Here is a 22,205-nt window from a genome sequence, read left to right as displayed (position 1 = left end):
TACCAGCAAAACCTGCAAAACCAGTGACACCAGTAAGAGTGACACCAGTAAAAAATAACACCAGTGACACCAGTAATGCCACTCACACCAGTGACACCGGTGACCCTGGGACAGGGGGTGACAGGGCTCACCGCACACTAGGCTGGGCGTGTCGCTGGGCCCAAGATCCCATTTTCCAGCATTTTTCTCCTCCCTGGGGATTTGGGATTTTCCAGCCGCGGTGCCCAAATAAGGGAACGATGGGAGAGGCTTTGGGACAGGAGCCGTGCTGGGACGGGCCGCGCCAGACACTGGGCTGGGAATGTCCCCAGGACCCCCCCCGCCATCCCCTTCATGGTCGAGGGGGACCCAGTGATTCTCCCAGCCCCCAAAATCCTATTTCCTGGTGTAAAAAGGGAATGGGGGAAAGGCTCCAGGGCCGCGGGAAAGGACAGGGGGGACAGTCTGGGGACCCTCCTGCTGGGGTGGGATCCTGGCACCGCAGCCACATTCCAGTGCTGGAGCCAGGCACACAGCCCAGCGTGGGCCCCTGGGATCTGCCCCACGTCCTGCTGTGACATCCGTGTCCTGCTGTGGGATCCTGGGACCTCCACTCGCATTCCAGAGTGGGATCCTGGAATCTGCATCCATGTCCTGAAATGGGAACCTGGCACAGCACCCTCATCCCAGTACAGCACCCTCATCCTGGTATGGGAACTTCATCCCAGCACAGGATCCTCCATCTCGGTACAGGAACCTCATCCCTTTACAGGGAGCCCCATCCCGGTACAGGGATCCTAATCCTGGTTCAGGATCCTCATCCCGGTATGGGATCCTCACCCCAGTACAGGGACCCCCATCCCGATATGGGATCCTAATCCTGGTACAGAACCCTTACCCCGGTACAGGGACCCTCAAACAGGGACCCCCATCCTGGTACGGGACCCCCATTCCGGTACAGGACCCCCGTCCCGGTAGGAGATCCCCATCCCAGTACGGGACCCTTATCCCGGTACCGGACCCTGTCCCGGTGCGGGACCCAGGCCCGTTCCCTGCGTCTCAGGGCTTCCAGCGCCGCCCGTCCCGCGCCGGTGCCTCCCGGCCGCTCCCGCCCCCGCCCCGCCCGGTGCCGCCCGTGGGCGGTGGAAAGTGCCGGGGGGGTGGCGGGGGAGGGAGGGGCGGGCGCAGGGCGGCGGCGGCGGCCCCGGGATCGGGATCGGCCCCGGGATCGGGATGGCAGGGCCGGGGCTGGAGCGGTACCGGCTGGCGCTGCTGGCGGCGCGGGAGGACGTGGGGAACCCCCGGGCTGGGACCGACTGGTGAGAATGGGAGGGGAGGGGACACCGGGAGAGGGAACGGGAGCCGGGAACGGAGACCGGGAACGGGGACGGAAGGGAGGATCGGGAACAGGGCAGTGGGAATGAGGAGCCGGCACAGAGAACCGGGAATGGAAACGGGAACGGAAGAGGAGACAGAGACTGGGAACGGGCACTGGGACGGGCACCGGACACAGGACCGGGAACGGGAGCAGGAACAGTCACCGGCACGGGTCAGGGCGTCGGGGGCGGGCCGAGAGGCACCGTTACCGGCACCGGGAAGGGGGCTCCGGGGCGCACCGGGGTCTCGGCTGGGGGGTGCCGGATCCGCCGGGGGGGTCCTGTGACTGAGCCCTGCGCGCCGCCGCGCTGGGAACCGGGAGCCCCAGCCGGTCTCGCCCCGTCCCGCCCGCTCCCTCCCGGTGCCGCCGGGCTGGGAGCGGCGCCGCCGCCCGGGGCTGGGGCACGACGGGCCCGGGGGGTGCTGCGGGAGCGGGGAGCACCCCGGGGTGTAGAAAGGGGGGTTCTGCCCGGCTGCACCGGGGGGACGCGGGTCCCGGGACTGTCCCGGGCTGGGGGTCCAGGGCCGGCCCCAGCTCGGTACCGGTGTCCCCCAAAAGCCCTGTCCCGGGGTGGGGGGCGACGGCACCGGGGCTCATCGGTCTCGCAGCCCCCCGGCGTCATGGGACCGCTCGTCACCGTGGCCACCGGCCGCCCGGGCATTGCCCTCTGCCCCCGGAGCGCGGCTGGACCCGCTCCAGCGCCGGCTCCTCCCGGGCGCCCTCCCGGCCGCGTGCCGGGCTCTGTCCCGCCATGTGGCGCCGCAGCCTGTCGCGACATGCCGTGACATGCGTGACGTGCCCTGCCGCGCCGCGCTCCACGCGTGCTGCCGGAGCCGTGCCCAGCCCCGTCCCGCGTGCGCCCCGAACCGGAGCCACGCGGGAACAAAGAGGGGCAGAGCCGCCGGGAATGCCCGCGGGGGGAGGGAGGGTCCCGCCGGGATGGGGCCCGCGGAGCCCTCCCAGGGCCCGGCGGGGGTCCCGGCACGGCCGCACGGTGGGGGGGGGGGGGGGGTCGCTGGGGGGCCGTGCCGCTCCGGCGCTTCCCACATTCCCATTGTCCCGGGGGCGGATGCTGCCGGCGGCATTTCCATGAATTCATCCCAAGCTGGTGGCACGGGGGATCACGGGGGGTGCCCAAGCCTGGCAGGTCCCCCCACTTTATGTGACACCCGCTCCGACCCCCCACTTTGCCCCCCACCCTGACCCCCTTTCTCCCCCCAGGGCCGTCTTTGGCTATGAGAAGCACCACGACCTCAAGCTCCTGGATTCCGGAGGTACCGGGAGCGACGCTGCCGCGGAGTATTGGGGGGGGGGTCCCCCGAGTTTCCCTGTACCCCCTCTGACCCCCCCTCCTTACAGCCGGGGGGCCGGATGAGCTCGCTGGAAAATTCTCTGTGGGCAGCATCATGTACGGGCTGTGCCGGGTCGTCGATCCTGTCTCCGGCACCCCCAGGATCGTCCTTATCAGCTGGGTGAGTGAGGGGGGACAGCTCGGGGGGACCCCCGGACGGGAGCCCCCCGAGCTGAGCAATGGCTGGGGTGCCAGGTGGGGGAAAAGGTGCCGGAATCGCAGCGGGCGGCGTGTGCCGGGCACCTGCCGGCCATCCGGAGCTTCTTCAGGGTGAGTGGGGGGCACGGAGCCCTCGGGGGGTGATGGGGGGGGGTGTATCGGGGTCCCCGCCCCCCCAAGTTCCCCATTCCTGCCCCCCATCCCGCCTCCCCGACCTTTGCCTGTGCCCGGGCGCATTCCTGGCGCTGCTGACTCAGCCGCCGCTTTCCCAGTGCTCCCAGTCTTGGCCGCCGCGCCGGAGCTGTGGTTGGGATCCCTGCCCCCCCCCGGTCCCGTCCTGACGGGGGGGTCCTGCCCCCCCCCATCCCCCGGAACAGCTTCCGGTGATCTGTCTGGGTCCGGGATCTGGATCCGGCCCCACATCTGGATCCGGCCCCACATCTGGATCCAGTCCCACATCTGACACGTCCGTGGGAATTGTGCCGAGATTCCCCGGGGAGCGTGGAGCCCTGCGGGGGGTGGGCCGTGGGAGGGGTGGCACTGTCCCATCCTGTCCCGTGCCGGTGGCAGGAGGCCACGGCCGTGATCAGCGCCCGGCGCCCCGAGGAGGTGTCGCTGGAGGGGCTGCGCCGAGTCCTGGCACAGCTGGAGCCCCCCGCCCCTCGCCCTCCCAGGAGGACCCCCCAGGACACCCCGGAGCTGGTGGTGAGTGGGGGGCGATGTCCCTGCGGCAATGGGGAGGGCACCCGGTGGGCGGTGGGTGCTTGCCCGTTCTTCCCGGTGCTCTCTGGGTGTTGGGGGGTTCTGGGGGTCTCACCCTGGCCCCCCTGTGCTCTCCAGGGAACCAACTACCGCAAGACCAACCCTGCGCTGGAGCTGCAGCGCACCCAGCGCGATTCCTTCTGGGAGCAGGCTGAGGTGAGAGGAGTGGGGGGCTGGGGAAAGGCTGGGGGGTCTCCCGACATCCAGGTGATGGGGTCACGGCCGCTGTCTCGGGGCAGAGCTCGGGGGTCCCAGTGCCGAGCTTGGTGGGGGTCCCAGTGCCGAGCTTGGTGTGGGATCCCGATCCCGGACCAGAGGTCTGGGGGGTCCCGGTCCTGAGGCTGCAGGGGTCCCACTGCCCATGGGGTGGGGGTCTCAGTCCCAGTGCCGAGCCCCGAGGATTCTGGTGCCAGTGCTGGTGCGGTGGTCGGTGGGGTCCCGGTCCCGGTGCCGGTCCTGCTGCCGAGGCTGGGAGAGCCCCAGTACGAAACGTGGCGGGGTCCCACTCCCGGTGCCGGTTCCATGTGCGGCAGCGGGATCCCAGAGCCGCTCCTGGTGGGTGCCGGGGCGGGTGAGTTCCCGGTCCAGCTGTCGGTGCAGGTTCCCGGTGCCGATCCCGGCGCTGATCCCGGTGCGTGCGCAGCGCGAGGAACAGCAGCGGAAGGAGCAGGAGAAGCAGCGGGAGCGGGAGCAGCGGCGGCGCTGGGAGCGGGAGCGCATGGAGGAGGAGCGGCTGCAGGCGGCGGAGCGGGAGAGGCGGCTGCAGGAGCGGGAGCGGCTCATCGAGGAGCGGCGGTGAGGGGCAACGCTGGCCTTCATCCCTGTCTCAGCCCCTTGTCCCCGTCCATGGCCCAGCCCCGTGTCCCCATCCCAGTCCCATTCCCGTGCCCCCTTCCCCATATCCCACTGGTGTTTCCCATCTATGTCCCATCCAGTCACATGTCCCATTCCCACATTCTACTGGTGTTTCCCATCTGTGTCCCATGTCCCATGCTCGTGTCCCCATCCCCATATCCTGCTGGTGTTTCCCATCTGTGTCCCATCCTCTCCCATATCCCACCCCTGTGTCCTCATCCCTGTCCCACCCCCGTGTCCCTGTCCCTGTGTCCCCCTGGTGTTTCCCATCTGTGTTCCATCCTGTCCCAGGTCCCATCCCTGCGTCCCCATCCCCATATGCCACTGATGTTTCCCAGCCTGTCCCATGTCCCCATCCCCCCATGTCCCCATCCCTGTCCCACCCCCCTGTCCCCATATCCCACTGGTGTTTCCCATCGGTGTCCCATGTCCCCATCCCCCCATGTCCCCATCCATGTCTCACCCCGTGTCCCGCCCCCCTGTCCCCTCCGTGACGCCCCCTGTGCCGGCCCCGCAGGCAGGAGCAGGCGCGGCTGGACGCGGAGGAGCGGAGGAAGGAGCAGGAGCGATGGGTGAGGGGAAGGGGGCAGGAATGGGGGGGTCTCAGGGGGATCGGGGGGGTCTGTCCTGGGAGACACGGGGGCTCCATCCCAGCAGGATCCAGGGGGTTCATCCCGGGGAGTCTGGGCTTCACCCAGGGGGTTTCAGGGTGTCCATCCCGGGGGGACAATCCTAGGGACTTCAGGGAGTTCTGGGTGTCTGTCCGGGGGGATCAGGGGGGTCCCTCCCGGGGGATTTGGGGTGTCCACCCTGGGGGACTTAAGGGGTTCATCCAAGGAGATCTGGGGTGCATCCTGGGGGATCTGAAGGGGTTCAACCTGGGAGATCAGGGGTGTCCATCCCAGGGGATCCGGGGGGTCCACCTTTGGGGATCCGAGGCCATCTGAAGGGGTTCATCCCGAGGGATCCGTCCTGGGGATCTGAAGGGGTTCATCCCAGGGGATCCGGGGGCTCCATCCTGCGGGATAGAGCGGGTCCATCCCAAGGGATACAGGAGATCTGTTGCAGGGGAATGCGGGGTGGGGCTCTGACCTAGGGAGGTGTGAGGGCTCTACCCAGGGCACCCAGGGCTCCATCCCAAGGGATCCAGGCTCCATCCTGAGGGATCCGTGTTTCCCATCGCCGCCGTGTCCCGCAGGAGCAGCAGCAGCGGGAGCAGGAGGCGGCCGAGCGGGAGCGCGGGGGTCGCACCGGGCTCAGCGGGACTGCGGCCGTGAGTGCCGGGACCGGGTCCCTCCCTGCCCCCGGGGTCACGGGGGCACTGGCCCTGCCGTGGTGCCCCACGGTGCCCCGTGCCACCTTCCGCTGACCCCCGGTCCCGCAGGAAGCCGCCATCCTGGTCTCCCAGCGCACCCAGAACCCCCGGGAATTCTTCCGGCAGCGGGAGCGCTCGGGATCCACGTCCGCATCCCCCCTGGCCGGCAGCACCCCCGGTAGGTGCCATGGACGGCTTGGGGGGCACGGGGGGCTCTGGGAGTCCTTGCTGAGCCCTCGCCCCCACCAGGTGCCCGCCGGCCTTTCCTGCGGTACCAGCGCAGCCTGACGGAATCCGCCTTCATCTTCCGCCGGCCGGAGCCCCCACAGACCCCCCCGCCCGCCGCCTCCAGGGGGGCACCGCCCCCCAGCCCCCGCCGGCCACCGCCGCCTCTGCCCCCCGGCCCCGCGGGGACAGGGACACCCCAGAGTGCCACCAGCGGGACCCCCGCCAGCCCCAGGGGGAGGGGCACCCCTCCCTCTGCCACTCTGGGGACGCCCCCCAGCCCAGCCCGAGCAGGGTCCCCTCATGCCACCAGTCCTGTGGGGACAGGGACCCCACAATGTGCCACCAGCGGCACCCCCGTCAGCCCTGTGGGGACAGGGACCCCACAATGTGGCACCTTGGGGCCCCCCTCCAGCCCAGCCCGAGCAGGGTTCCCCCATGCCACCAGCCCTGTGGGGACAGGGACCCCCCAATGTGCCACCACCGGGACTCTCCACAGCCCCCTGGGGACAGGGACCCCTCCCTCTTCCACCCCAGGGAGCCTCCCCAGCCCTGTGGCTACGGCCACCCCTCAATGGGACACCACTGGGAGCCCCTCGAGCCCCACGGGAATGGGGACCCCTCCCTCCGCCACCCTGGGGACCCCCAGTTTTGCCACCACCGGCTCAGGGTCCCCCCTTGCCATGTCTGGGCCCCCTCCCAGCCCCCCCCGGATGGGGGTCCCCCCTGTCCCCTCTGGGCCGGGGTCTTCTGAAAGCACTCCTGGGGTAGAGCCCCTCCCCCCTCCCAGCACTCCGGGCTTGGGGTCTCCCCCCAGCCCCCCCCGGGATGTGGAGGGCCCCCCCCCGGACAGCCCCCCACTCCCCAGCCCCCCAGCATGGGAATCTCTGGGGCCGCTGCTCGAGGATGTCCCCAGCCCGCGGGAGGGGTCCCCAAAACCCCCGGCCGGGCCCCCCCTGCACTGCCCCGGCCCCCCTCGCCCGGTGCAGGACCCCCAGGATTTGGGGCGCAATGGAATCGGGGGGCACGAGTGGGGGGGCGGCTGGGAAGCCCCCTGGGAGCCGGGACCCCCCCCGGGGCAGGTACGGGAAGAGGCTGGGGGCGGTGGGGGACTGGGGAAATGTGGGGGGCCGAGATGGGGGTCTGGGGGTGATGAGGGTCTGGGGAAATGTGGGGGGCTGGGGGTGATGGGGGTCTGGGGAAAAGTGGGGGGCTGAGATGGGGTCTGGGGATGATGAGGGTTTGGGGGTGAGGGGGGGCCGAGATGGGGTCTGGGGGCGATGGGGAGCATAGGGGCTGCGGGGGCTGCAGGTTTTGGGGTTGGGGGAGCTCTGGCTGCGGGTCAGGGGGGAACCCAAGAGTCTGGGGGATGTTCTGGGGTCTGGAGAGGGAATGGGGTGGGGGGCAGGATGGGAGGTGGGGTGGGGTCCCCTGGTGTGTGGGGCGGGCCCAGCTGGGGGTGCAGAGACCCCTCAAGCCCCTCCCAATTTCCGCAGGGGGAGGAGCCCAGCGAGAGCCTCGTCCTGCACAAAGCCACGCCAGGTACCCCAAAACCCCCCCGGACACCCCCAAATTTACCCAACCCCCCCAACCCCCCATCTCACCCCCACTCTCCCCTCAGGCTTCGCTCTGCTGCTGGCCCGGGACGCCCCCCACCCACCGCTTTTGGGGGGCCCCAGCCCCCCCACCGAGGACGAGGACCTCTCCCCCCATGCTGTGTAATGGGGGGGGCTCAGCACCTCCTTTTGGGGTGGGGGGGTCGCCCCTATGGCACCACAGCACCCAGGATGGACACCCCCTCCCCCTCACCCCCCAGCACAGCCTCCACCCCCCCTTTGCACCCCAAAAGAGCAGCTTGGGGAGGGGGCAGCACCCCAAGACCCCACTCCCCGCTGGTGGCAGCACAGGATGGGAGGGCACAGACCCCCCCTCACTTGGGCACAAGGACCCCCACGCCCCCCTCCCCACCCTCCCAAAATCACACACAGCAGCTGTTAAATAAATTTTAATGCAAATTATTAGTGAATATTATTAATTGGGGGGGGCCTGCCGGAGGGGGCTGTGTCACCCCCCCGGGTTAGAGGTGAGGAAAGCAGAGCTGGGGGGGGGAGCTCTGTGTCCCCCCCGGGTTAGACCCTGAGCACCCACCCTGCGGTGGGGGGGGGGTCCCCAGCACCCACCCTGTGGTGGGGGGGTCCCCAGCACCCACCCTTGTTGGGGGAGGGGAAGAAAGCCAACCCCCCCCCCCCCCCTTTTTGGAGTTTAGCCCTGAACCCCCCCAGCATGGGGAGGGCAGAAATTCCAGTTTCTCCCCAAAAACAGAAGCAGGGAGCCCCCCTCCCCCCCCAAACCCCCTTGAGTAGGGGTCCATTCCCCCCTGTCCCGCCCCGCAAAAAAGTGCTGGGGGTCACACCCGGGACTGGAGGGCTCTGGGGGTGTCGCGCTGGGGGGGCCCCGGGCTGCTGCTGCCGCTGCTGGAGGAGCTGGAGTGGGGGGGTTTTGGGGGGCCCCCCCGGCCTTTAAGGGTGCTGAGTCGGGCGTCCAGGGACAGGGTTCGGGGGCGGCTCCGGCGGGGGGGGCTGGGGCTGCGCAGGGGGGGCCCCTCGAAGAGCGAGAGCCACGGGGGGGGGCCCGGAGTACGGGGAGCCGCCCCGTGCCCCGCCAGGATGTCGGTGACGGCCGCGATGTCATCCGAGGGGTCAATAGCTGGGGGGGGAGGGATAAAGGGGGGGTCACGGGGGGGTCACGGGCAGCCCCAGACCCCCCCCGCACCCCCGGCTGCTGTAAAAGACCCCCCCAATACCCTCACACCCCCCCAAAGATTCCCCTCACAGGCTGTGGGGGGGTTTGGGGGTCCCTTTCTGCCCCATCCCGCAGTCCCCACGGCCGTGCTGGGGGTGCTGTGGCAGCGTGGGGGGGCTGTCCGGGGGTCCCCCCGTGTCCCCCCCGTCACCTGTCGCTGTAGTAGGAGCTGAGCAGAGCCCGGATCTCGGCTGAGACATTCTCCTGCAGCAGCAGCCCCTCGGCCGGGGGGGGCCCGGGGGAGCCCGGCGGGGCTGGGGGCGCGGCAGGGGGGTGGCACAGCGGCGGGGGGGGGACAGAAAGGGGGGAACAGAAAGGGGGGGCACAGAGAGGGGGGACAGCGAGAAGAGCAGCGTTAGGGAGCGAGCAGAGAGCAGAGAGGGGGAGACAGAGCAGAGCCCCCCCGGATCGCCCCCCCCGACCCCCCCAGCCCCACTCACCTGTCTGGTGGTAGAGAGAGCCCTGGGGGGGCAGCGGGGCCGGGGGGCGGCGCGGGGGGGGCTCCTCGATCCGCATCAGCTCCTCACAGCACTGCTTCCACTGGGCTGGGGACAACCGGGACAACGGGGACAATGCGGGGGTGGGGGGGCATGGGACAGAGCCCCCCGGGATCCAGGGGGTCCGGGATGGGGATGGGAGCTGCAGGGGGATGGGGGTCCCAGTGGATGGGGGTCTCACAGGAATGGGGGTGCTCTCACTGGGTTGGGGGTCCTGGGGTGATGCAGCTCCCACAGTGATGGTCTGGAGTGGGGGGGTCCCCCAAGGGGTCTTGTCCCTTCCCATCTCTGTGCTACCCCATTCTTGTTCCCACCCATGTCACTGTCCCCATCCCACTCCCTGACCACATCCCGTGCCCATCTTTGTCTCTGTCCTGTTCTCAGCCTCGTCCTTGTCCCCATTGCCCTGGGGTCCCACAGGGATGGTCTGGGGTCCTGCCAGGGTGATGGAGCTCCCACAGGGATCAGGGGGTCCCACTAGGTTTGGGGTCCTTTAACAATGGGGATCCCACTGGGACAGGGTCCCACCAGCAAGGAGGGTCCCACAGGGCTGGGAAGGTCCTACAGGGATGTGTGGGGTCCCACGGGGATGTGTAGGGTCCCACAGGGATGTTTAGGGTCCCACAGGGCTGGGAGGGCCCCACAGGGATGTGGAGAGTCCTACAGGGATATGTAGGGTCCCACAGGGATGTTTAGGGTCCCACTGGGATGCGTAGGGTCCCACAGGGATGTTTAGGGTCCCACAGGGCTGGGAGGGTCCCACCGGGATGTGCAGGGTCCCACGGGGATGTGTAGAGTCCCACAGGGCTGGGAGGGTCCCACCGGGATGTGCAGGGTCCCACAGGGATGATTGGGACTCCCAGAGGGATGATGAGGTAGGGGGTCCCAGGGGTCCCGGGGGTCCCAGCTCACCCAGGTCGCAGAGGTGCTGCCCAAAGGCCTGCAGCCAGCGCTGTGCCTCGGCCGTGCTCTCGGCCAGCAGCGCGTGTGTCACCTCCTCCCCGCCCAGCCGGTTGGTGACGGCCACCCCGGGGGGCTGCCCCCGGCCCCCCGACTCCACCGCCCGCACCCGCGTGTCCTGGGGTACCAGCAGGGCTGGGGTGGGGGGCCCAGAGAGCCCAGAGACCCCCAGAGACCTCCAGAAAACCGAGACCCCCAGAACACCCCAGAGACCACAAAGACACCAGAGACCCCAGAGATCCCCACAGCCCCCATAGACCTCAGAGACCCCACAGCCCCCAGAGACCCCAGAACACCTGAGACCCCAGAGCTTCCATAAACCCCAGAACACCCCACAGACCCCAAAACACCCCAGAGACCCAACAGCCCCCATAGACCCCAGAACACCCCATAAACCTGAAACCACCCTGACCCCCCACACTCCCTTTCTCCCCGTACCCCCCACAACTCCATGTCCCCTCCATCCCCCACAACCCCACAGCCCCCCACACTCCCCGTGCCCCCCCGAGCCCACCAGCCCCCCAAGTGTCCCCTGTGTACCTTGGTGACAGCGATGGTGAGGGTGGGCTCCTGCCCTGCCTCAGCCTCGCTGGCGCTGCCGTAGCAGAGCAGCCCCGGGCCCCGCAGGACACAGAACAGGGGGGCCCCGCCCGGCCCCTCGGCCCCTGGAGCCTGCCCCGAGAGCCACAGAGCCATCAGCACCCACAGGGGCACCACGGCACCAATGCCCCCCTTCAGCACCCACGGGGGCACCACGGCACCAGGGTGCCACCCTTCAGCACCCACCAGTGTCCCCCATTCTGTACCCCCAGTGACACCACAGCACCAGTGTCCCCCCTTCAGCACCCACAGGTGGTACATTCCCTATACCCCATTTTTCCATCCCCTTTCTTGATCCCATCCCTATATCCCATTCCTCTATCCCATTCCTCAATCTCATTTCTCTATCCCATTTCTACATCCCATTTCCTTATATCCCATCCCTATATCCCATTTCCCTACATCCCATTTATCCCATTCCCTCCCCTGCAGTTGCAGGGTCTCCTCTATCATGGCAGCGTTAATAAACTCCACCCCTCTCTCCCATTCCTGACCCCAGCCCTCCATCCCATCCCTCTCTCCCACACCCTGTGTCGCTCCCGGCGCCCCTCCCGCTGCCATTCCCGGTGTCCCCGCTGTCGCTGACCTGCAGCCGCAGTGTCCCTGTCGCCGCGGGGGTGTCCATGCAGCTGGGCCGGGCCGCCAGGCGGCAACACACGCGGCCATAGAGGGGCACCCAGCAGGGGCTCTGCTCTGGGGGGACACGGGGACAGGGGGGACATGGAGGGACCCCCACATCCCCCCAGCAGGGCTCTGCTCTGGGGGGACAAGGGGGGGATATGGAGGGACCCCCACATTCCCCCAGCAGGGGCTCTGCTCTGGGAGGGACAAGGGGGGGATATGGAGGGACCCCTACACTGACCCCAAACACCCCTAGCAGGGGCTCTGCTCTGTTCTGGGGACTCCTGAGACTCTTGGGGGTTGAGAGGGACCCCCAAACCCCAAAAGGATCCCAGACCCCTCCCCTCCTTGCTCCAGGACTCACAGACCCCTCCCTGTCCCCCCATGTACCGAGACCCCAAATCCACCCCCACCCCTGCAGGACCCCAAAATCCCGGACCCCCCAACTCCTCCCTGTCTGCTCCAGCCCCATTGCCCTGTTTTGGGGTGCCATGGGATGGGTGGGGAGTTTTGGGGTGTTATGGGGTGCCACGGGGTCTTTTGGGGTGTTATGGGGTACCATGTGGTGTTATAAGGTATTACAGGGTGTTGTGGAGTGTTTTGGGGTGCCGTGGGGTGTTTTGGGGTGCCACGGGCTGGTTATGGTGTGGCCATGGGTGTTACGGGCTATTATGGGGTGCTGTAGGGTGCCATGGGGTGTTTTGGGGTGTTATTGGGTACTGTGGGGTGTTATAGGGTGCCATGGGATGTTTATGGGGTGTTACAGGGTATTTGGGGGTGCCCTGGGCTGTTATGGGGTGATATGGGGTACCATGGGGTGTTTTGGGGTGTTTATGGGCTGTTTTGGGGTGCCCCTGGCTGTTTTGGGGTGTTTCTGGGCTGTTTGGGGCGCTGTGACCCCACTGACCGTCAGCGGCGATGACGAGGTCGTGGGTGCGGAAGCCGTCGTGCACCTGGGCCAGGGACAGCGTGGTGTGGGCCAGCAGCTGGAACCGGGGACACCTGGGGACACCGGGGCACAGGGGGACAATGGGGACACCTGGGGACACCCAGGGGACATTGGGGGGGTCAGGGGACACTGGGGGGATAGGGGACATTGGGGGCATCTAGGGATACCGGGGGACAGGGCACACCAGGGGACAGGGGATATTGGGGGGTAGGGGACATTGAGGACACCTGGGGACACTGGGGGGACAGGGGGACATTGGGGGGTCAGGGGACAGTGTGGAGAAGTTGAGAAGGATGGGGGGGTCTGGGGGCACGGGGGTGCACAGGGGGAGACATGGGGGGACACACAGCATCAGGGGACACAGGGGGACACAGGAGGACATGTGACACAGAGGTGACACACAGGTGGCAGACAGGGGGCACAGGGGGGTACACGTGGCACACAGGTGACACACAGCGGCACAGGAGGTACTCACGGCACACCGGGTGGCGGCAGCAGCAGTGCCCCGGTGCCACCGGTGCCCGGGGGGCTGGCAGGTCCCCCCTCCAGGGCAGCCCGTGCCCGGCGGCCCGAGGAGCGGCCCAGGGAGGTGCTGAGGCGCGATGCCAGCTTCCGGGGGGCACTGCCCTGCGCCCCCCCACCGGGCAGCCCCGCGCTGTACAGCTCCAGCCGCAGCTCGAAATCCGGGCCCGCCTCCGGGCTGGGGACAGGGGACAGTGACATCGGGGTCAGGGACAGCCCGGGGACACAGGGCAGACAGTGACAGCCCAGGGGCACAGGGGGGTCAGTGCTACCGGGGTCAGTGCCAGCCCGGGGGCACAGGAAGGTCAGTGCCAGGGGGGCAGAGGGGTCAGTGCCAGGGGAGGCACACAGGGGTCAGTGCCACCGGGGTCAGTGCCAGCCCGGGGGCACAGGAAGGTCAGTGCTGGGGGGGCAGACGGGTCAGTGCCAGTGGGACACAAAGGGGTCAGTGACAGCCCAGGGGTCAGTGCCAGGGGTGGCACACAGGGATCAGCGCCGGGGGGGCAGTACCAGCAGGGGACACCCTCAGGGCCACCCCACAGACTGTGGGGACACTGCAGGGACAGGGAAGGGGGCATGTGGGGCAGGGGTCCCTCCTTGGGTGGGCAGAGGAGAGCAGGGGTCACCCCCAGAAGGGGCCAGAAGTCCCCAGAGAGGGAATTTGGGGTCTCCTGGAGTGGGGACAGGAGAGGGGAGGGATCCCCACATGGGGGTTGGTGGTGGCAGGGGTCCCATTGGGGTGTCAGGGTCCCCTAGGGGAGTGATCAGAGGTCCCATAGGGGGTGGCAGTGGCCCTGGGGGAGATGTGGGGTGATCAGGGGTCCCATGGGATGGGTCAGGGGTTTCTAGGGGTGTATGAGGGTGGTTTGGTGTCCCATAGAGAAGCTCAGGGGTCCCATGGGGGTGATCAGGGGTCTGATAGGGGCATGCCAGGGTCCCTGGGGTGGTGTGGGGGTGTTAGGGGTCCCATGGGGAGGTGCCAGGGTCCTGGAGAGGGGTGTGGGGATTCCCTGGGTCCTATGGGGAGGTGCCAGGATCCCAGGGAGGGGTGTGGGTGTGCCGGGGGTCCCTTCCCTCCCTCACAAGAGCACGGCTCCCTCGAAGCAGATGTCGGTCAGGGTCCTGTCCACCAGCACCGTGGGGGTGTCGTGGATCTCAGCCCCCACCTGCAGCAGCAGGAACACGGCACAGCGGTGCAGCTCTGGGGGGCACAGGGGGTCAGGGGGTCACAGGGGGCACCGCGGGGCAAGGGGGGACCCCCGGCACCCCAACACTCACCCCCCTTGTTCCTGAAGTACTCCGTGTCCTTCCACATCAGCGGGATGCGCAAATCTGGGGGAGGGGAGGGAGGGGAGGGCAGGAGGGGGGTGAGACCCCCTGAGACACCCTCAGAGCCCCCACCCCAAATGCAGGCGGTGCCGCAGGGGGGCAGGCAGAGAGGAGGGGGTTCCCCCTCCCCAGAACCCCCCCAGACCCCACCGTACCTGAGATGCAGACGGTGCCCCGGCACGGCACCCGCTCCGCCCCGGGCCCGCCCTCCGAGGGGCTGCGGGGGACGGGAGGGCTCAGCAAGGCTCCCCCCACATTTTGGGGGGCTACCCTTCCCCAGTTTTGGGGTGTCCCCTGCCAACACACCCCCACTACGTGCCCCTGTGCATTTCCTCGTTGCCCACAAATTTCGGGGTGTCCCTCACTACCACCACCCCCCACCCCCCACAAGGGTCTCCCGTCCCATCCCTGGTTTTTGGGGTGCTCCTCACTGCCGTGTCCCCCCAGGTTTTGGGGTGTCCTTCACTGCTGTGTCCCCCCAGATTTTGGGGTGTCCCTCACTACCGTGTCCCCCATGTCCCCCCAGGGTTTGGGATGCCCCTGACTGCTGTGTCCCCCATGTCCCCCCAGGTTTTGGGGTGTCCCCCATGTCCCCCCAGGTTTTGGGGTGTCCCTCACTGCTGCAGACCCTCAGGGCCCCTCATCCCATCCCCTGGGTTTTAGGGCTCCCCTCACTGCAATGTACCCGATGTCCCCCCATGTTTTGGGGTGCCCCCCATGTCTCCCCAAATTTTGGGGTGTCCCCCACCACCGCACCCCCACGGAGTCCCCAGACTTCCCCCCTCACTTTTGGGGAACCCCCCCCTGGGCTTTTAGGATTCCCCTGTGGGGTTCCCCATTCCCCCTCCACTTTGGGGGTCCCACAGGGTGCCCTCCCCACCTTGGGGAATCCCTTGGGGTACCCAAATCCCTCCGCGCTCGTTTTTGGGGTGCCTCACCGCCGGGCCCCCCTCAGCCGGGCCTCCTGGCGCCGCTGCAGCTCCCCCCCGGCCGCGACCACCCTGGCCTCGCACAGCACCAGGGTCTTGGTGGTCTCCAGCGCCTGCTCGGGCCGGCTGCAGGCGGGGAGGAGCCGCCGGGCGCCCTCCCTGACCCGCAGGGCCCGCTCCAGGGCCCGCTGCAGCTCCGGCTCCTGGCAAGGGAACACTGGGGGTCAGGGGCACCCCAAAATCCCTCCCTGACCCACAGGGCCCGCTCCAGGGCCCGCTGCAGCTCCAGCTCCTGGCAAGGGAACACTGGGGGTCAGGGGCACCCCAAAATCCCTCCCTGACCCACAGGGCCCGCTGCAGAGCTCGCTGCAGCTCTGGCTCCTGGGAATGAGGTACATCGGGGGTTCAGGGGCACCCCAAAACCCTTTCCACACCCCAAAACTCCTCTCAGACCCACAGGGCCCGCTGCAGCTCTGGCTCCTGGGAATGAGGTACATCGGGGGTTCACGGGCACCCCAAAACCCCTCTCAGACCCACAGGGCCCTCTGCAGGGCCCGCTGCAGCTCTGGCTCCTGGCAAGGGAACACTGGGGGTCAGGGGCACCCCAAAACCCTCTCAACCCACCCGCTCAGGCCGCTGCAGCTCCTCTGGAAGGACCGGGGGTCACGGGCCCCAAAACCCTCCATGCCAGGCCCACTCCTGGGCCAGCTGCAGCTGGTCTGGCAGGGACATGGGGTCAGGGGACCCCAAAACCCTCCCCACAGCCACAGGGCCCGCTGCAGCTCCGCTCTGGAAGGGACACTGGGGTCAGGGGACCCCAAAATCCCCCCATCAGCACCCCAGGGCCCACTCCAGGGCCCGCTGCAGCTCTGGCTCCTGGGAATGAGGTACACTGGGGGTTATGGGGCACCCCAAACCCTTCCCACACCCCACCTCCCCACTAGCACCTCAGGCCCGCTGCAGCTCGGCTCCTGGGATGAGGTACACTGGGGGTCAGGGGGACCCCAAAACCCTCCCCATATCGCAGGGCCCGCTGCAGCTCCGGCTCTGGCAAGGAACACTGGGGGTCAGGGGCACCCCAAAACCCTCCCACCCACAGGCCCACTCCAGGGCCCGCTGCAGCTCCGGCTCCTGGCAAGGGAACACTGAGGGGTCAGGGGGACCCCAAAATCCCTCCCCATAGCCACAGGGCCCGCTGCAGCTCCGGCTGCTGGGAATGAGGTACACTGGGGGGTCAGGGGGACCCCAAAACCCTTCCCATACCCGCAGAGACCGCTGCAGCTCTGGCTGCTGGGCATGGAACATTTGGGGGGTCAGGGGCACCCCAAAATCCTTCCCACACCCCAAAACCCTTCCCACACCCACAGTGCCCTCTGCAGCTCAGGCTCCTGGCAAATGTTCAGTTGCCAGGAGCCGGAGCTGCAGCGGGCTCTGGAGCAGTCACTGTGGGTCCAGGAAGGGTTTTGTGCTGTAGAAAGGATTTTGGGGTGCCCCTGACCCCCCAAATATGCCCATTCCCAGGAACTGGAGGTGCAGTGGGCCCTGGAGCGGTCATTGTGTGTCTGAGAGGGATTTTGGGGACCCCCTGATCCCCCAAATGTTCCATTGCAGGACCCAGAGCTGCAGCGGGCTCTGTGGGTCTGAGAGGAGTTTTGGGGTGCCTCTGACCCCTAATGTTCCATCCCCAGGAGCCGGAGCTGCAGTGGGCCCTGGAGCGGGCATTGTGGGTGTGGGGCACCCCAAACCCTTCCCACACACCAAAACCCTTCCCACACCCACAGCACCCGCTCCAGAGCCCACTGCAGCTCAGGCTCCAGGGAATGAGGTACACTGGGGGGTCAGGGGGACCCAAAAACCCTTCCCATACCCGCAGAGACCGCTGCAGCTCTGGCTGCTGGGCATGGAACATTTGGGGGGTCAGGGGCATTTGTGTGTGTGGGGACCCCAAAACCCTGCCCAAACCCACAGCACACACTGCAGGGCTGGTTCCTGGCAACAGGGACATTTGGGTGTCAGGGGATCCCCAAAACCCTTCCCAAACCCACAACACCCACAGCACCCACTCCAGGGCCCGCTGCAGCTCTGGGTCCTGGGAATGGAACATTTGGGGGGTCAGGGGCACCCCAAAACCCTGCCCAAACCCAAAGCGCCCGCTGCAGCACTGGCTGCTGGCAATGACACATCTGGGGGATCAGGGGGTCCCCAAAATCTCTCTGCATCCACAGCACCCACTGCAGCTCTGGGTCCCGGGAATGGAACATCTGGGGGGTCAGGGAGACCCCAAAACCCTTCCCATACCCACAGTGACCACTCCAGGGCCCGCTGCAGCTCCAGCTCCTGGCAACGGCACATTTGGGAGATCAAGGGATCCCCAAAATCCCTCCATAACCCAGAGCACCCTCAGCAGCTCTGGTTCCTGGCAACAGCACATTTAGGGGGTCAGGGAGACCCCAAAACTTCTCTCAGACCCGCAGCACACACTGCAGCTCCAGCTTCTGTAAATGGCACATTTGTGGGGTCAGGGGGTCCCCAAAAACCATCCCACACCCCAAAACCCTTCCCCCAGCGCCTGCTCCAGAGCCTGCTGCAGCTCTGGGGAATGGAACATTTGGGGGGTCAGGGGCACCCCAAAACCCTTCCCACAACACTAGGTCCCGCTCCAGGGCCCGCTGCAGCTCTGGGTCCTGGCAACGGCACATTTGGGGGTCAGGGGGACCCCAAAACCCCTCTGCACCCACAGCGCCCGCTCCAGGGCCTGCTGGAGCTCTGGCTCTTGGCAATGGGCACATTTGGGGGTCAGGGGGACCCCAAAATCCCTTCTGCACCTGCAGTGACCACCACAGAGCCCTCTGCAGCTCTGGCTCTGGGGAATGGAACATTTGGGGGGTGGGGCAGGGGGACCCCAAAACCCTTCTCAGACCCACAGCACCCACTGCAGCTCCAGCTCCGGGCAATGGCAAATTTGGGGGTCAGGGTGGTCCCTAAAACCCTTCCCAAACCCACAGCACCGACTGCAGCTTAAATGGCAATGGCAAATTTGGGGGTCAGGGGGTCCCCAAAACCCCTCCTGTACCCGCAGCAGCTCCGGCTCCTGACACATTTGGGGTTTGGGAGGGGCTGGAGAAAATGTGGGGCTGGGGCACCTGCTGGGCACAGGGGACCCCAAAACCCCCAAACCTCCCCCCCCACCGGGGGTCCCAGTCATGCCCAGGCGGGGGGAGGGGGTCCCACATTGTTTGGGGGTCCCAGCCACACACATGAGGGGTCCCAGCCCGGTGCTCTCAGGGGTCCCAGCTGCACCCCCACATCGTGCACCCCACAGATTTATCAGGAACCCCACGGACACATCCTGCACCCCACAGGGAATCTGTGAACCCCAAAACCAGACCGCGCAACCCACAAAAACATCAAGGACCCCACAGATCCATCGTACACCCCACAGGCTTACCAGACACCCTACAAATTATTGCTGCACCCCACGCACCCCACAAACACACCCTGCACCCCATAAGGGCACCACGTGCCCCACAGATCCATCGTGCACCCCCAAGGGGTGGGCTGTGCACCCCACAGGCAGGGCAAACACCCCACAAACTCATTCTCCACCCCCTAGGGGTACCACACACCCCATAGATTTACCCTGCACCCCAAAAACTCATCCTGCATCCCACAGATCCATCCTGCACCCCACAACCGTGCCATGCACCACCCCAAAATCATCCTGCACCCCACAGATCCATCCTGCACCCCACAACCGTGCCATGCACCACCCCAAACTCATCCTGCACCCCACAGATCCATCCTGCACCCCACAACCGTGCCATGCACCACCCCAAACTCATCCTGCACCCCACAACCCCCCCAAATTCACCTAACACCCCCAAAACACCAAATTTCCCAGCATACCACCTCCCCCACCGACCACCCTCAGGCCCCCCAAGTCCTTCCCGGTACCTCCGGTTCCTCCATCCCGATCCCGATCCCGATCCCGATCCCGCCCCTGTCCCCCCCCTCCAGTGACGTCATTACCTATAAATAACCCCCCGCTGCGAACAGGGGGAGCGGGAGCCCCCCCAAAATCGCCCCTCTCGTGATTTCGGGGGGCTCCTCAAGGGGTGAATCCCTTTGGGATGAGGAGCCCGTTCCGCCTTCCCGGGACCTCCGGACTCCTCCAAACCCCCCCCCCCCCAGGGAATCCGGGCTCCGGGGGTCCGGGGGTCCCGGGGATCCCGGATTTGGATTTGGGGAGGGAGGGAGGGGTCTCCCCAAAATTCGCACCTGGATGCTGGCGGCGATCTGGCGGATGTAGAGCATGTTGAGATCCTCCAGGATCCGCAGCCGGCGGCCCCCCCCCACCTCCATCGGGACCCCCGGGACCCCCCCAGCTATTTTGGGGGGTTCCCCCAAAGCCCCCCAAGGGGGTCCCGCCGCATCCAGCGCTGGGGTGCAGTGGGGGCCGCCCCCCCCTCTCTACCGAGGTGGCTGCGGGGAGAAAATGGGGTTCTGATGGCGTCCCCCACCCACCCCGGCAATTTGGGGGGTCCTCCACGTGTTGGGGCCCGTCCCTGGAATTTGGGGGGGGCTTGGGCCCGTCCCTGGAATTTGGGGGGGCTCCCGCGTTGTTTGGCCACCCCCCGGCAGGGAACAAGGGGGGGACTGTGCGGGAAAGGGCAGCGGGGGCGGCGGGGAGGGGGCGGGGACCGGTTTGGGGGGCAGGGAGGGGTGGAGGAATTTGGTGGGCGAGAGGGGGGAGATTTGGGGTGAGGGGAGAGAGGAATGGGGGGTGGAGGAGGGAAGAGATGGGGGCAGCGTTTGGGGGGCAGGCAGGGGGATAAGGGGTCAAGAAAGGAGGGGCAGGGGACAAAGGGGGGGACAGGGATGGGATGAGGGGTGCAGGAATGGGGAGCAGAGTTCGGGGTGCAGGGATTGGGATGCAGGGATTGGGGTGCAAGATTTGGGGTGCAGGGCACAAGAAAAGTGGAGAAAATGGGGTGCAGGAGACAAGATGGAGTGTGGGGATGGGAAAAGGGGGGCAGGGTTTTGAGCGCAGGGCAGGGATTTGGGGGAGCAGGAGAGGGTGCAGGGGAATAGATGGGGTGTAGGATTTGGCGTGCAGCGGGGGGATGAGGGGTGCGGGGGAGGGGGAATCAGCTGGGGGGTGGGGAGGGGGTGCAGAGGAAGGGGTTCCAGGGTTTGGGGTGCTGGGGACAAGACGGGGTGCAGGGTTGGGGGTGCAGGGTTTGGGGTACAGGATTTGGGGTGCAGGCACAGGACAGGGTGCAGGGTTTGGGGTGCGGGGGCGGAACGAGGGGTGCAGAGTTTGGGGGTGCCGAGGACGGGAAAAGGGGTGCCAGGAGGGGGAGACACCGTGCCCGGGGGTGCGGAACGGGGCTCGGGGAACGGCACCGGAGGAGGGGGTGGGGGAGGCGTGGGAGGAGCAGATGGGGTCCCGTGCGAGGGAGGCGGGGAACGGAGTCCCGGTAGGGACGGACACCGGGACCCCCTCTCCCCCCCACCCCCCTTCAGCGCTGCCCCCCGTTCCCGGTACCTCCGGCCGCTCCCGCTCCGCCGCGATCGCGCACAGGAAGCGGCGACCGCCCCCGCCCCATGTCCCGCCCCGTGTCCCCCGTTGCCCGTGTCCCCCCCTCCTTTCTCCCAGGAGCCGCCTCCGTGTCCCCCCCGCCCCCCCCCGCGCGGGGCTCCGGGATACCGGGAATGGGCGGGGGGCGCCCCCTGCTGGGGAAAATCTGCGGTGCTGGGGGGGGGGGCGAGACCCCCCGGGGGCACCGGGACCGCCCCGAGAGAACCGCAGCCCCCGTGAGGAGCCGGTACCCGGGGACTGCCCCCCCCCGCCGCGCGCACCAACCCCCTCCTCCCCCCCCCCCCCCGAGTGAACCGAGACTCCCTGGGATGCACCGGGAGCTCCCCAGAGGGCACCGGGATGCCCCCGAATGCCCCGGCTCGATCCCCAAGTGTACCGAGACCCCTCAGAGTGCGCCCAGACACCCCCGAGAGAACCGAGATGCCCCCGTGCCAACCGGGGGCCCTCCAAGTGAACCCGGACCGGCCGAGTACCGTTGGCTCTGAAAGACGGGGACCGCCCCCCCCCCACCCCCCGTACGCACCGGGACCCCCCAAGCGCACCAGGAGCCCTCAAAATACACCGGATCCATCCCAGGATGCACCGACCCCCCCCTCAAAATTCTCCGGGACCCCCGAGTGTGTGTGTACCGGGTGAACCGGGACCCCCCCAGCACAGCCAGACTCCTCAGCGGGCAGCTGGGACCGGGGGAAACGGAGCCCCCCGAGTGTACCGAGACCCCCCCGCCGCGCACACCGGGAACCCCAGAGCGCACCGGGAACCCCCAAAACTCAGCTGGGACTGGGCGAACTGGGACCCCCTGTATCCACCGAGACCCCTCCCGGCACCGGGACCCCCAAGCGCAGCTGGTTTAGGGTGAACCGGGACACCCCAGACCCACCGGGACCCCCAAAATTCCCCGTGTGCTACAGGCTCGGCACGGCCACCGCCACGTGCGGGACGCCCCGATCCTCCTGTCCCCTCCCCGACCCCCCCGGTCCCTCCCAGTCCTCCCAGTTCCCCCCTCCCCGTCGGGTGCCGGCGGCGCGGGCGCTTCCCGCTGTACCGGATCCCACCGGAATTCCCGGCTGGGCCGGGGCAGCGGGACCGGACCGGCCGGGGGGGGGCCGGGGGGCAGGGAGCGGCCGTGACCGCCCCCGTGGCCTCGTGCCCGGGCTGCTCCCGCTGCTCCCGCTGCTCCCGGTGTTCCCGGGGCTCCAAGTGCTCCCGGGACTCCCGGTGGTCCCGAGGCTCCCGCTGCTCCCGGTGTTCCCGCTGCTTCCGCTGCTCTCGGGGCTCCCGGGGCTCTCGGGGTACCCGGGGCTCTCGGGGCTCCCGGAGCTCCCGTACCTGCGGGGCCGGGGCCGGGGGGCAGCAGCGGCCCCGGCGCA

The 22,205-nt window shown here is 68.0% G+C and overlaps 2 protein-coding genes across 4 annotated transcripts; one reads left to right on the top strand and one right to left on the bottom strand.

The window, feature by feature from the left end:
- Nucleotides 1-1,151: 1,151 nt before the first annotated feature.
- Nucleotides 1,152-8,042, top strand: LOC115484916 (drebrin-like). Its single transcript, XM_050973746.1, has 13 exons — nt 1,152-1,298; nt 2,579-2,631; nt 2,717-2,829; nt 2,904-2,978; nt 3,438-3,572; nt 3,708-3,785; nt 4,273-4,424; nt 5,002-5,056; nt 5,683-5,757; nt 5,869-5,977; nt 6,049-7,106; nt 7,521-7,566; nt 7,646-8,042. The coding sequence occupies exons 1-13, from the start codon at nt 1,213-1,215 to the stop codon at nt 7,744-7,746; spliced, it is 2,136 nt and encodes a 711-aa protein (XP_050829703.1). The 5' UTR covers nt 1,152-1,212; the 3' UTR covers nt 7,747-8,042.
- RTKN (rhotekin) lies at nt 8,014-21,819 on the bottom strand. 3 transcript variants are annotated; one of them, XM_050973748.1, is made up of 14 exons: nt 21,716-21,819; nt 19,512-19,715; nt 15,243-15,436; nt 14,460-14,521; nt 14,254-14,307; nt 14,059-14,176; nt 12,929-13,153; nt 12,412-12,506; nt 11,470-11,576; nt 10,824-10,955; nt 10,236-10,401; nt 9,267-9,371; nt 8,978-9,080; nt 8,652-8,730 (listed from the first exon to the last, which is right to left on the bottom strand). In XM_050973748.1, exons 2-14 carry the CDS (start codon nt 19,593-19,595, stop codon nt 8,724-8,726), a joined length of 1,452 nt encoding a protein of 483 aa, XP_050829705.1. In that variant the 5' UTR covers nt 19,596-19,715; nt 21,716-21,819; the 3' UTR covers nt 8,652-8,723. The 3 variants fall into 3 exon arrangements, with proteins under 3 accessions (XP_050829704.1, XP_030091087.2, XP_050829705.1); XM_050973747.1 differs by lacking the exon at nt 8,978-9,080 and having other exon boundaries at nt 8,014-8,730; XM_030235227.2 differs by lacking the exons at nt 8,978-9,080; nt 21,716-21,819 and adding an exon at nt 20,782-20,849 and having other exon boundaries at nt 8,014-8,730.
- Between the last annotated feature and the right edge of the window lie 386 nt (nt 21,820-22,205).

The sequence above is a fragment of the Serinus canaria genome, chromosome 4, assembly GCF_022539315.1.
Source record: "Serinus canaria isolate serCan28SL12 chromosome 4, serCan2020, whole genome shotgun sequence".
NCBI classification, from domain to species: Eukaryota; Metazoa; Chordata; class Aves; order Passeriformes; family Fringillidae; genus Serinus; species Serinus canaria.
Note: the sequence above shows the minus strand (reverse complement) of the source record. Positions and strands in the feature narration are given on the sequence as shown.

Coding starts and splice junctions, on each gene's coding strand:
- LOC115484916 (XM_050973746.1), top strand. CDS start 1,213: ATGGCAGGGCCGGGGCTGGAGCGGTACCGGCTGGCGCTGCTGGCGGCG. Junction 2,830..2,903: donor GGATCGTCCTTATCAGCTGG/GTGAGTGAGGGG, acceptor CTGGGGTGCCAG/GTGGGGGAAAAGGTGCCGGA. Junction 5,057..5,682: donor GGAAGGAGCAGGAGCGATGG/GTGAGGGGAAGG, acceptor CGTGTCCCGCAG/GAGCAGCAGCAGCGGGAGCA.
- RTKN (XM_050973747.1), bottom strand. CDS start 19,595: ATGGAGGTGGGGGGGGGCCGCCGGCTGCGGATCCTGGAGGATCTCAAC. Junction 15,437..19,511: donor AGATCGCCGCCAGCATCCAG/GTGCGAATTTTG, acceptor TTCCCTTGCCAG/GAGCCGGAGCTGCAGCGGGC. Junction 13,154..14,058: donor TTCGAGGGAGCCGTGCTCTT/GTGAGGGAGGGA, acceptor CCCTGTCCCCAG/CCCGGAGGCGGGCCCGGATT.